Source organism: Myxocyprinus asiaticus, chromosome 32 (assembly GCF_019703515.2).
Source record: "Myxocyprinus asiaticus isolate MX2 ecotype Aquarium Trade chromosome 32, UBuf_Myxa_2, whole genome shotgun sequence".
Lineage (NCBI taxonomy): Eukaryota > Metazoa > Chordata > Actinopteri > Cypriniformes > Catostomidae > Myxocyprinus > Myxocyprinus asiaticus.
In genome coordinates, this window is record NC_059375.1 from 38877266 (window position 1) to 38891102 (window position 13837).

At 39.8% G+C, this 13837-nt stretch overlaps 1 protein-coding gene across 2 annotated transcripts in view; it reads left to right on the plus strand.

Annotated features, from left to right (window-relative positions):
* LOC127423241 (kinesin-1 heavy chain) overlaps positions 1–12545 on the plus strand; it is a 30000-nt gene extending 17455 nt beyond the window's left edge. The window contains exons 11-26 of one of the 2 annotated variants that reach the window (XM_051667382.1): positions 88–236; positions 322–512; positions 4433–4501; positions 5042–5248; positions 5776–5919; positions 6170–6358; positions 6632–6749; positions 6928–6983; positions 7089–7198; positions 7559–7660; positions 7746–7806; positions 7896–7967; positions 10461–10565; positions 10661–10877; positions 11258–11393; positions 11927–12545. In XM_051667382.1, coding sequence (XP_051523342.1) covers positions 88–236; positions 322–512; positions 4433–4501; positions 5042–5248; positions 5776–5919; positions 6170–6358; positions 6632–6749; positions 6928–6983; positions 7089–7198; positions 7559–7660; positions 7746–7806; positions 7896–7967; positions 10461–10565; positions 10661–10877; positions 11258–11388 — 1921 coding nt within the window. In that variant the 3' untranslated portion in view covers positions 11389–11393; positions 11927–12545. The remainder of the gene's footprint in view (positions 1–87; positions 237–321; positions 513–4432; positions 4502–5041; positions 5249–5775; positions 5920–6169; positions 6359–6631; positions 6750–6927; positions 6984–7088; positions 7199–7558; positions 7661–7745; positions 7807–7895; positions 7968–10460; positions 10566–10660; positions 10878–11257; positions 11394–11926) is intronic. The other variant, XM_051667383.1, reaches the window with a different exon arrangement.
* The last annotated feature ends 1292 nt before the right edge of the window (positions 12546–13837 follow it).

Genomic DNA, 13837 nt, shown 5'->3' on the forward strand with positions numbered 1-13837 from the left:
TAGATACTTCATGTAAAGCGTAATAATGTCTCCACTTCTGCTCTGTGATAAAGTGGTAACTGTGCTTTTTTGTATCGATGTCCTCAGAGCGAAGACCATTAAGAATACAGTGTGTGTGAATGTGGAGCTGACAGCAGAGCAGTGGAAGAAGAAATATGAGAAAGAGAAAGAGAAGAACAAGACACTGAAGAACACCATCACCTGGCTGGAGAATGAACTCAACCGCTGGAGGAATGGTAAATGCATACATACTCACCCATACACAAACTACACGCACCTACGCACTACTACATCGCAACTTGTGGGTTTGTGTGTTTTCAGGCGAAAGTGTGCCCATTGAGGAGCAGTATGATAAAGAGAAGGCGAATGCAGATGTTCTGGCTCTAGATAATGTGGTGAATAATGATAAATTTGCATCGTCTCCCAGCATGCCCGGCCTCAAACTCACTGACGCTGAGCGTGTGAAATGTGAGGCTGAACTGGCAAAACTCTACAAACAGCTGGACGACAAGGTGAGACAAATACTGGCCATATATGAACAAATCATTTGGGCTATTCACGTTAGTTAGAGTTTTCAGATATTGCTATGATGATGCGAAATTGATGTCTTAGTACAGTAAAAAATGTCATGATCATAAAATGTAATATTATGTTTATTAGGGAAGGATAGAGTATTCTGAAGTAGAGGTCGACCAATAGTGAATTTTGCCAATACCGATAACTAAGGTGGTGGTAAAGGCCGATAACCAATTAGTTGGCTGATAGTTTAAACAAATTTTTTTTTATCAATTTACAGAATGATCAAAGATTTCTTAGTCTTTCCTTACTATGGGGCTTACGTTGGGGCTACAAGAGTTAAAAATGAATAAAATCCCAAAATCAGTTTATTGTAGGTAACCTAATTTTGTATTTTATCACAAGATATGCATTTGGATATATATTTAGACATTGTCAAACTATAATTTGTCAAAGTTTAGCATTTAAAATTTTATTTGAAGTGTCAGTTTTTGCAGTTAATGTCATTATGCTTTCAATCAAACCTGACCATGGCGTTACAAAGAGAAGACACAGAATAAGTATTTTTCTACCAATAATTTATTTCAAACACAAAAATGTAATAACTCAAAGTAAATGCATAATAATATAATGAAAATGAACATCAAGAAACTTAATGCAAAATTCAGTAAGTTCAGTTAGAGTATAAAACAGAATTAGAGTAAATATTTTTCAATTTCAAACTTTTTATATAAAAAATGTATTTTGCAAGTGTGAGTGTGTCAGATTGCTGTCATCAGCTGGAAATCATCAGATGACTTGTAATGCCAACAATGACCAAAAGATGGCTGTAGAGCTCCACTTATTGATGCCCTGGTGTGCTCTCTCTCTCTCTCTCTCTCTCTCTCTCTCTCTCTGTCTGTCTGTGTGTGTTCTGCATTGTGAGTGTGTTATAGTATCGAGTTTTTGTGTTTAGCATTGTGATTATTTTTATGTAAAAAAGAAGTTCTGTGTTATAGTCTCACCAGTTCATTTTTGTGTAAGTGTGTTTGAGTGGGTGTATATGTTTTGCACTGAGGATGTTTTATAGTCTCTCTCTGAAATTTCTTGTTTTTATTTTCCGGATTGTGGCTGATTTATTGATTTGTATTTGACAGATTTTTAAAAAATGGCTGTTTTTTGGTCATTCCCATTCATTTTCGATGGTCGGTCAATTTTGACCGTGAATACCAAAGGTGTTGCTTTTTTTTTTTAACGACCACTTAGACTTATCGAATCAAGCCCAATTTTTGTATTTTCAGATGGCAAATGGAGGAAAAGTCAACAAGTCTTGTACTGCTCAGATAAAGGAAACCATTTTTATTAAATTAGGAAAATGTATTTACTGAATACTATATGAAGGTTAAAAATTACAGAGGCTTGGCTCTGTTTCAGTGCTCTATGTGTAAATATTTAACAAATGAAGCTTTTATAGCCTATATATATATAGGTGCTGGTTCATTGTACACAGACTGATATATTTCAAATGTTTATTTCTTCAATTTTGATGATTATAACTGACAACTAAGGAAAATCCCAAATTCAGTATCTCAGAAAATTAGAATATTGTGAAAAGGTTCAATATTGAAGACACCTGGTGCCACACTCTAATCAGCTAATTAACTCAAAACACCTGCAAAGGCCTTTAAATGGTCTCTCAGTCTAGTTCTGTACGCTACACAATCATGGGGAAGACTGCTGACTTGACAGTTGTCCAAAAGACGACCATTGACACGTTGCACAAGGAGGGCAAGACACAAAAGGTCATTGCAAAAGAGGCTGGCTGTTCACAGAGCTCTGTGTCCAAGCACATTAATAGAGAGGCGAAGGGAAGGAAAAGATGTGGTAGAAAAAAGTGTACAAGCAATAGGGATAACCGCACCCTGGAGAGGATTGTGAAACAAAACCCATTCAAAAATGTGGGGGAGAACCACTACGCACAGACGTATGCAAGATTTCAGCTGTCGCATTCCTTGTGTCAAGCCACTCTTGAACAACAGACAGCGTCTGAAGCGTCTCGCCTGGGCTAAAGACAAAAAGGACTGGACTGCTGCTGAGTGGTCCAAAGTTATGTTCTCTGATGAAAGTAAATTTTGCATTTCCTTTGGAAATCAGGGTCCCAGAGTCTGGAGGAAGAGAGGAGAGGCACACAATCCACGTTGCTTGAGGTCCAGTGTAAAGTTTCCACAGTCAGTGATGGTTTGGGGTGCCATGTCATCTGCTGGTGTTGGTCCACTGTGTTTTCTGAGGTCCAAGGTCAACGCAGCCGTATACCAGGAAGTTTTAGAGCACTTCATGCTTCCTGCTGCTGACCAACTTTATGGAGATGCAGATTTCATTTTCCAACAGGACTTGGCACCTGCACACAGTGCCAAAGCAACCAGTATCTGGTTTAAGGACCATGGTATCCCTGTTCTTAATTGGCCAGCAAACTCGCCAAAATCTATGGGGTATTGTGAAGAGGAAGATGCGATATGCCAGACCCAACAATGCAGAAGAGCTGAAGGCCACTATCAGAGCAACCTGGGCTCTCATAACACCTGAGCAGTGCCACAGACTGATCGACTCCATGCCATGCCGCATTGCTGCAGTAATTCAGGCAAAAGGAGCCCCAACTAAGTATCGAGTGCTGTACATGCTCATACTTTTCATGTTCATACTTTTCAGTTGGCCAAGATTTCTAAAAATCCTTTCTTTGTATTGGTCTTAAGTAATATTCTAATTTTCTGAGATACTGAATTTGGGATTTTCCTTAGTTGTCAGTTATAATCATCAAAATTAAAAGAAATAAACATTTGAAATATATCAGTCTGTGTGTAATGAATGAATATAATATACAAGTTTCACTTTTTGAATGGAATTAGTGAAATAAATCAACTTTTTGATGATATTCTAATTATATGACCAGCACCTGTATATATATATATATATATGGCCAAAAGTTTGTGGACACCCCCTTCTAATTAAAGAATTTGGGTACTCCATTAAATCCAGTAAAGAAATATCTTAATGTTTCTTTATGTAATGGCTTGGGCTTTGTGTGTTTCCAAATTTGTGGCAACTGTTTGGGGATAGCCCTTTTCTGTTCCAGCATGACAGTGCCCCTGTGAACAAAGTGAGGTCCATAAAGAAATGGTTTACTGTGTCTGGCGTGGAAGAAATTGACTGGCCTGCACAAAGCCCAGACCTGAACCCCACTGATCACTTTTGGGGTGAACTGGAACAGCAACTGTAAGTCAGGCCCTATCGACCAACATCAGTTCCTGACCTCACTGATAGCCTTGTGTCTGAATGAGAGCAAATCCATGCAGCCATGTTACTATATACAGTATAGTGGAAAGCCTTCCCAAAAGAGTGGAAGCTGTTATAACAGCAAAGGGGGAAATTGATGACTAAGGTTTTGAAATCAAATGTTTATCAAGCACATATGGGGTCCACAAACTTTTGGCCATATAGTGTATATATAATATATATATTTCACCAGATGAGATTTATTGATGAGGAATTAAAAAAATAATATCTGAAACTATTGGCATAGATTTTTTTTCTGATTCAGAAGCAACTATCGGCACTGATTCTTGGGTAAAGCCAATATTGTTCTATCTCTACTCTGAAGTGACAGTAGTGATTTTTTTATTATTAACACAATTGCATGACCAATTGCGTTGGTACATCTGTGGTCCGATTCTTTAAAGTTGGGACAGCAACTGTACACAATGACATTCTCTCAGGGGCAGCAAAAGGGCTTAACACTTTTTGGAGAGTTTAGAGGGTGTTCTCTAAATTAGTACAATAAACTATTTTTAGCTTGGAACAGCGTCTTAAAGGTGATATTCATGGTTGATATTAATAACAAAAATAACATTGAAGTTAAGAAGGTGCCTCTTTGTGTCTGTAGGATGATGAAATTAATCAGCAGTCTCAGCTGGCTGAGAAACTTAAGCAGCAGATGTTGGATCAGGAGGAGGTGAGAACTGAACAGCTACATCAAATTCACATTATCTCTGACAAAAAAAAAAAAAAAAACAGTTAAAAGTTTCTGGCCAAGCCACACATGTGCACCTTACATGTTGAGTTGTGGTGCTCGTGCGACTGATGCAGGCTTAAATACGGCCTGTGCAGTGTCACTATCCCACACCCCCTCTCTTTCGAGATAATTTCCTGTCAATCTCTCCTATATCTGTATGAGACCAAAAAAAAAGTGAATTTGGTGGTGGCGTAGTGGGCTAAAGCACATAACTGGTTGCTGGTTCAATCCCCACTGCCACCACCATTGTGTCCTTGAGCAAGGCACTTAACTCCAGGTTGCTCTGGGGGGATTGTCCCTGTAATAAGTACACTGTAAGTCGCTTTGGATAAAAGTGTCTGCCAAATGCGTAAATGTAAATGCACAGATTAATGTTTTACTTTCACAGTGGACAAACTCAAAACCTATTGATGTATTCAATGTGAGGTCTTTAAAATAATAGAAGTTTGGACGTATATTTATCCGAATATGTGTTTGTAGCTTCTGGCCTCAACGCGACGGGACCATGACAACCTTCAGGCGGAGCTGACGCGTCTGCAGATGGAGAACGAGGCATCTAAAGAGGAGGTGAAGGAGGTGCTGCAGGCCCTGGAGGAGCTCGCTGTCAACTACGATCAGAAGAGTCAGGAAGTGGAGGACAAGACCAAGGAGTTTGAGACCCTGAATGAAGAGCTTAACCAGAAATCTGTGAGGAGAAACTCAAGTCTGAATGTGGTTAATGAAATATAGACAGAACAGGAAAGTGTTAAACGCATTGAAAGCACTCTGAGGAAATGTTTAAGCAATAAGTCCCTCAAGGTTTTGCGTTAGTGTTTTTTACTTTATTGGGCACAATGTGAATACAGGTTATTGTTCACCTGCTGTTTTCAGGCTGCTACAATGAGCACCAAATAATAATATCTGGATTGGACAATTTACGAGGTTCAAAGAAACCTTGTAGCACGTGAACTAGATGTCCACGAGCATAATTGTGTACTCTGAGTTATAGATGATTTCAGATGAACCTGACCTCTAAACACCACTTAAAAGTGAACTGCCTGGTCACTTTACATGTCAACCATACAGCTCCTTCCTGTCACAATTAGGCTGTTCTTGACCAAAATTAGCTTAAAGCCGATAGTTAAAAGTGTGGCTACGCAAGGTTATGGTATCCGTAATTAACCCACTGATGAACATGTCGGTTCTGAACATTATGTGTATCCCTATTATTTCAGAGCATTCTTGCATCAATTGATTCTGAGCTGCAGAAACTAAAGGAAATGACCAACCATCAGAAGAAGAGAGTGACTGAGATGATGTCATCACTGCTCAAAGACCTGGCAGAGATTGGCATCGCCGTGGGCAGCAATGACATCAAGGTAACAAAACAACAAACCATCATTATCCATTTTCCAATAGAAAAAGTCATCAAACCTGAATGTATTTAATCATTAAAATTAACTTCTCTTTCCCTTAACAACATAACCCCACCCCCAAACATCTCTTCATCTCTGCTTTTTAATTCCCTCTTTCCTTTTGCTTTTCAAAAAAACTGCTCACCCTCTTCTCTAACCTCAATTTTTTCTGTTTCTCTTTGTCTCTTTTCTTCTGTTATTCTCTGTCTCTCAGCAGCATGAGGGAGGAGGTCTCATAGATGAAGAGTTCACTGTGGCACGTCTTTACATCAGTAAGATGAAGTCGGAGGTAAAGACTCTGGTGAAGCGCAGTAAGCATCTGGAGAGCACTCAGGCCGAGAGCAGTAAGAAAATGGATGAGAATGAGAAAGAGCTTGCAGCCTGTCAGCTCCGTATCTCTCAGGTAAACACCCCTTTTCTCCCACGGTCTCTTTTACACTGCGTCCCATCCAGCTGCACAATTGTACTTTTCACCTGGTGGGAAAAATGTGTGTAAAATCTCATAGATATTCGGCCATTAGGCGACCACTCAAAAACATGTAAATCCTGTCTTCTTATGTTTTTAATAGATGATTAATGTATGATGTACATAAGAACAATACATGCTCTAAATTACAATAATAGCTTGGATATTAAAAATGAACAATGAGATGTACTTGTCTGTTTCTGTTTGCAGTATGAGGCAAAGATCAAGTCTCTGACCGAGTATCTACAGAACGTTGAGCAGAAGAAGAGACAGCTAGAGGAGAATGTTGATTCTCTCAATGAGGAACTGGTCAAAATCAGTGCCCAGGGTACACACATGCTTCTCTCTCATATTTATAATCTCTCGCATTTATTAATGAATCAGTAAAATCAATGCAGTCCAGGCAAGGGCCCCTTAACTTTTGCTCATCACTGCCCTGTTGTGGTGAAAGGGCATTAGTTCTGAGTGACATGGTTTTTTGATGCAATTTATTTTCCCGTGCGTAGAGAAAGTTCATGCAATGGAGAAGGAGAATGAGATACAATCTGCTACTGAAGTCAAGGTAAGTCTTTTTTCAAATTACATGCTTGTGTTGAGTTGAACAGTTAAAAGCTGATTGTTTATACTTGAAGAGAGATGGTAACAGTGTTTCTCTGTTTGTTTACAGACTGCAGTTGAGCAACAGATTCAGAACCACAGAGAAGCTCATCAGAAACAACTGAGCAGCCTGAGAGATGAGCTGGAGACCAAGGAGAAGCTCATTACTGAGCTACAAGAGTAAGACACACATACTTGCACTTTTGTTTCACTATATTAGTGAGGACATTTCATAGACGCAATTATTTTTATATAAGGGTAATTATATTTTCCATACCCTTACCATAAACCTTAACCCTTACAGAAACATTTTAATATTAGCATATTTTAAGCAAAACATGATTTGGCCAATTTATGAGCATTTTTTTTAACCAGCGAGGACTGCATTTTTAATACAATTGCATTTTTAAAATGTGGCGCTCAAGTATAGCCCAACCTGCATGCACACACAAAACACACGAAGAGCAGCAATCTTGCACTGAGTCAAGGCCACATGTGCTCAGACTCCATATATTTCTAAATCTGTTGTTGTATCTGCAGTCTGAATCAAAAGATCATGTTGGAGCAGGAGCGTTTGAAGGTGGAACATGAGAAACTCAAATCTACTGATCAGGAGAAGAGCCGCAAACTGCATGAGCTCACGTACGTCAAAAACACAACATGCAGAGATTTGAATGGTGTACAAGAAAGTGTTTTGTTTTGTGTTAATGATTAAATATATTTACAGGGTGATGCAGGACAGAAGAGAGCAGGCCAGACAGGATCTCAAAGGCCTGGAGGAGACAGTGGTACGGCACATCTTCATTCTGTGTCTGAGAAATGTCACTTTACATACTGTGTATGTGTTCTCTCTGTGATCTCTTTTTCCTCTCTACAGGCCAAAGAGCTACAGACTCTTCATAACCTGAGGAAACTGTTTGTCCAGGATCTGGCCACACGGGTCAAGAAGGTACAATAAAGTTGTAATTATGTTCTCCTATAGTTAACCCTCCTGTTGTCTTAAAGAAATAGTTCCCCCAAAAATGAAACTTCTCTCACCATTTACTCACGCTCATGCCATCCCAGATGTGTATGACTTTTTCTTCTGCTGAAAACAAATTAAGATTTTTAGAAAAATATCTCTGCTCTGTAGGTCTGTTATGCAAGTGAATGGTGGCCAGAACTTTTTTAAGGTCCAAAAATCACAGAAAACAGCGTAAAAGTAATCCATACAACTCCAGTGGTTTAATATATGTCTTTTGAAGCAATGCAATCACTTTGGGTGAGAAACAGATCAAAATTTCAGTCCATTTTTAATATAAATCTTCAATTCCAGAATGTTGATATTAATGTTAAATATTGATCTGATTCTCACCTACACCTATCATATTGCTTTTGAAAACATAGCCAGCGGAGTCATATGGATTATTTTTATGCTGCCTTTATGTGCTTTTTGGAGCTTGAAAGGTGGGGACACCAATCACTTTCATAATATGGACCTACAGAGCTGAAATATTCTTCTAAAAATCTTTGTGTTCTGCAGAAAAAAGAAAGTTATGCACATCTGGGATTACATGACGGTGAGTAAATAATGAGAGAATTTTCATTTTTGGGTGAACTATCACTTTAAGAAACTGCACCCTCCTTTTGTCCTTCAGGTCATTTTTGACCCATGTTGAAAACCATTTAAAATGCATAAATTCTTGATTAGTGAACAACGGCACTTAAGATGCCTCTTAACGAAAATCTGTTTTATAGTGGTGCCAAAGTGTAAAATGATGGGGGGGGGGGTGATATATATACTGAATATTAATAGATTAACATACTTTTTAAAGAATATTTTGCACTTTTAGCATTTTATAATATCTTAACTATATATTGCAACAATTTCTGAATTATTCTGCTTGTTGAAAATCAAGTGTACATTTTAGTTACAATTTTAGTACATGCCTATTCAACAATTGAATGCACGGCAGGGAAAAATCTACTACCCAGAAGAAAAGGTGGGAAAGCTAGAGAACTGAAATATCTTTTGGTCAAATTTGATACTTGGATGTACCAATTTTTTTTCATAAACGAAGTATGACGGTGCTTAACATGAAGGGCCGAGTATTGCATTGTTGAATAGAAAACGCTAAGCGGACCTAGGAGAGCACAGGCGCGTGCGGTCTGGGAGCGAAGTGAATTCATCGAGTTCTCGAGGCGGACCTTAGAACACAATGAATTAATGTTGCTGCACAGACAATATCTGCACGTCAAGGTTGTAAAATCGGTGCTGGGCGAAGCCCAACCTGCTGCCAGGCAGATTTCTTGTATGAAAACACCATTTTCCCACGGCGTACCTCTCGTTGAGTGGGCCTTAATGCCAATAGGGCATTGGATTCCCTGAGATTTGTATGCCATTGTTATAGCATCGACAATCCAATGTGACAGTCTCTGCTTTGAGACTGGCATGCCCTTCGAGCGACCAAAAGGACAAAAAGGTGGCCCATTTGTCTGAACTGGCTTGTGCGGGACACATAGGTGTGTAGCGCTCTGACTGGACAGAGCGTATGAAGGGAGCGTTGCTCTTCTGACTGGAAGGGAGGGGGGTAAAAGGCTTGTAAAGTGATTACCTGCGCCTTAAAGGTGGTAGAGAGCACTTTGGGAATATAACTTTTTTCAGTCTCCAGACAGGAGCTGTGCGTTGAGAGCGCCTGCAGATCACTCACCCTTTTAACGGACGCCAGGGCGAGTAAGAGAGCTGTTTTCAAGGAAAGAGAACACAGATCGATAGTCTCGATCGGCTCAAAGGGGGCTTTAGTCAGCGCGTTCAGCACCAAAGCCAGGTCCCATGTAGGGATTGTCGCTGGGCGTGTCTACCTACTGTATGATTTGCCAAAATAGCGGCTACATATACTTTAGCATAGACAGAGTAAGACCTGCATCCTGTAAAAATTCCAAAATGACAGAAATAGGGTAATTAACGGGATTGTCACGTCGCATTTTGCACCATTTAACAAACACATTCCATTTGTAGGCATAGAGCCGTCTCGTAGATGGGGCTCGAGCATGCAAAATTGTATTCTTTATCGCCTGTGAGTGGTCTTCGTCATCGGACGTGACCCGCTCAACGGCCACACGTAGATTCCATAACTCCGGCCGCGGGTGCCAAATTGAGCCGCGAGCCTGAGAAAGAAGGTCCCATCTCAGTGGGATTTCTCACGGATGCGCATATAGGAGCTCCACTATTTCTGGAAACCACGGTTGATTTGGCCACTTCGGTGCGATCAGTAGTACTGTTTCCATTTCCTCCCTGATTTTGGAGAGGAGTGGAGGAATGAGACGCAACGGGGGGAATGGGTACTTCAGACCTGCTGGCCATTTGTCAGCTAGCGTCCACCCACAACAGGGCTTGACCACTCTCAGAAAGGCCTGAATAATATATGTATGTGTGTGTGTTTTTTAAAAAAATTTTTTATAGAGTTCTGAGATGGACTCTGATGACACTGGCGGGAGCGCAGCACAAAAACAGAAGATCTCATTCCTTGAGAACAACCTTGAGCAGCTCACTAAAGTGCACAAGCAGGTAAACACGCATTTGAAACCATGTACACTCAAAAGGTTGTAGATTCTCTCACAACACACTCACACTCACTCTCTACATTCTTTTTCTCTGTCTAGCTGGTGCGTGATAATGCTGACCTGCGCTGTGAGCTCCCCAAGCTAGAGAAGCGTCTGCGGGCAACAGCAGAGCGCGTGAAGGCTCTGGAGTCTGCACTAAAAGAGGCCAAAGAGAATGCAGCCCGAGACCGCAAACGCTACCAGCAGGAGGTGGACCGCATCAAAGAGGCCGTCAGGGCCAAGAACATGGCCCGCAGAGGACACTCCGCACAGATCGGTCAGTACACATACTGTACACCCTGATAGATAGCAACACTCTGCTCTTCTGATAAAATAGTGTTTGAAATGGCACGATTTATATAAAGATAATCAAACAATAGTATGCTACGTAGTTGTCACATGACCTCACTATGTTGCAAGTTTAATTCAGTGAAGTAGTGCCATTTATCCTCTCAGCAATAAAAACATTTATATGTAATTTTAACCCAATGATGTATAATAATCGTACACTTCCGACTTACTTGTCGCATCAAAAATGAAGGGATGACAGCATTGTGCTCTGGTTATATACTGCACATTTTAGCAAATTTAGTTACGCATTCTTAACCCAACTTGTTTCTGGGTCCGACTAACCAGTTTCATTGTTTCTTTTCACAGCCAAGCCAATCAGACCAGGTCAGCCACCTGTCGCCTCTCCCACCCACCCCAGTGTCAACCGTTCAGGGGCGGGGCTCTTCCAGAACAACCAATTACTGGGCATCCGTGGTGGAGGCGGAGTCAAACAGTAAAATAAGTAAGTAGATGGATTTACATTTACATTTATGCATTTGGCAGACGCTTTTATCCAAAGCGACTTACAGTGCCCTTATTACAGGGACAATCCCCCTGGAGCAACCTGGAGTTAAGTGCCTTGCTCAAGGACGCAATGGTGATGGTTCTGGGGATTGAACCAACAACCTTTTGCTTACCAGTTCAGTGCTTTAGTCCACTATGCCACCACCACTCCAATAGAGATTTGAAAATGATGTTTTCGATATTTGAATAACGCCCACTTTTCATGGTCCAATCAATTTGCAATAGATAAAATCAAGTTCCATCCCCTTTACTGTATATATATATATATATATATATATATATATATCCTGTTTTATTTAGAAATGCTGCACATTATGGAAGTAAAATGGCTTCCGAATGATATTTCATGTTGACTTTGATGAAAAGAAAACATTCAACTTATATGATTAATTTTGACTCATGTTCTGTTTTCACTGTCCACACCCCCCCCCCCCTCTCTCTCTCTCTCTCTCTCTCTCTCATTGTTTCTAGCTGTTGAATGCTGAATTTAACCCCTGTAGCCCCAGCTGAAGCTGATATCGTCCCAAAAAATCTAAACAGGCATTCCACAGCACGGGAAGTTTCAATACTATACATATGAAAATGAATATAAGTATATATATGTGTATGAACGATGAAATACTATCCCCGTCTGGGCTGTACAGTTGTTCCTCCATTCTTATCTCTTATATCTTCCCTTTAAAAATATAAAGAAAACAAAAACATAAAAACAGGCTTTTTGCACCAGTGGACACACGTGTAACTAGCGAGTATCTCTCACTCTTGCACAGTAGGTTTTGCTCACATAATGCTCTCCACGTCCCCTCACTGTGCCAAGTTGAATGTATTTCACATTTACAGAAGAAAAAAAAAAGGCAGAAATGAATGAAAAATGGTTAAAAACAAAAAGAAGAAAAAAATATTAGCTGCATTATTTTAGCCTTATTTATGTATGTTGCTGTTTTGTTTTTTGTGTGGAGAGTTAGCTTGTTCTCTCTGAGTATTTTCTATTGAACATTTCACCTATATACACCGATCAGCCACAACATTAAAACCATCCATCTAATATTGTGTAGGTCCCCCTCATGCCGCCAAAACAGCGCCAACCCGCATCTCAGAATAGCAATTGTACAGTTAATTGTAACAAACCTGAGTTACCGTAGACTTTGTCAGTTCGAACCAGTCTGGCCATTCTCTGTTGACCTCTCATCAACAAGGCATTTCCATCCGCAGAACTGCCGTTCACTGGATGTTTTTTGCTTATGGCACCATTCTTAGTAAATTCTAGAGACTGTTGTGTGTGAAAATCCCAGGAGATCAGCGTTACAGAAATACTCAAATCAGCCCGTCTGGCACCAACAATCATCCATGCGATTATCTAATCAGCCAATCGTGTGTCAGCAGTGCAGTGCATAAAATCATGCAGATATGGGTCAGGAGCTTCAGTTAATATTCACATCAACCATCAAAATTTTGATCTCAGTGATTTGGACTGTGGCATGATTGTTGGTGCCAGATGGGCTGGTTTGAGTATTTCTGTAACTGCTGATATCCTGGGATTTTCATGCACTATAGTCTCTAAAATTTACTCAAAATGGTGCCAAAAACATCCAGTGAGTGGCAGTTCTGTGGACAGAAATTCTTTGTTGATGAGAGAGGTCAACAGAGAATGGCCAAATTGGATCGAACTGACAGATTCTACTGTAATTCAGATAACTGCTCTGTACAATTGTGGTGAGAAGAATAACATCTCAGAATGCTATTCTGAGATGTGGGTTGGCGCTGTTTTGGCGGCACGAGGTGGACCTACACAATATTAGGCAGGTGGTTTTAATGTTGTGGCTGACAGTAAGTTAAACACTACAATTGAACTGTATATAGGAACCAATGAACTTGTTTTTGTAAGAATGATGGACATAATGAAAAGAAAATAACTATGATGAAAGGGTAGTCTAAAATAGACAGTCAAATGCAGTTATATTAAAGGAGAAAGGCTGCTTAATCTGGACACACCTATGCTACAGGTATATTTAAAGCACTGTACGAACAAAACGAATCATTGTTACATCATAAAGACGTGTGTAAATCACAGCCTGAGGTCTTAGATGAGTCTTAGCTAAAATAAAAAAATAAAGTACTACTAATAATACTAATACAATGTTACGTTCTTTTTGTCATTTCAGTTCTCACAGGTAGAGTTTGACACATTGCTGCTACTCTGTAGCCCTTTGGTTTTCAAAAATCACTACAAATCAACATTAATCATGTGTGTGGACTTTCCTCATAGTTCTACCTAAAAATATATACCCAGACAGGATTGTAATTAGATTGTCTATTTAGAAATATGTAGTGTTTTCAATAATGTATTTAGCCCAGGGGACCTCACATTGAATTTAAAGGATT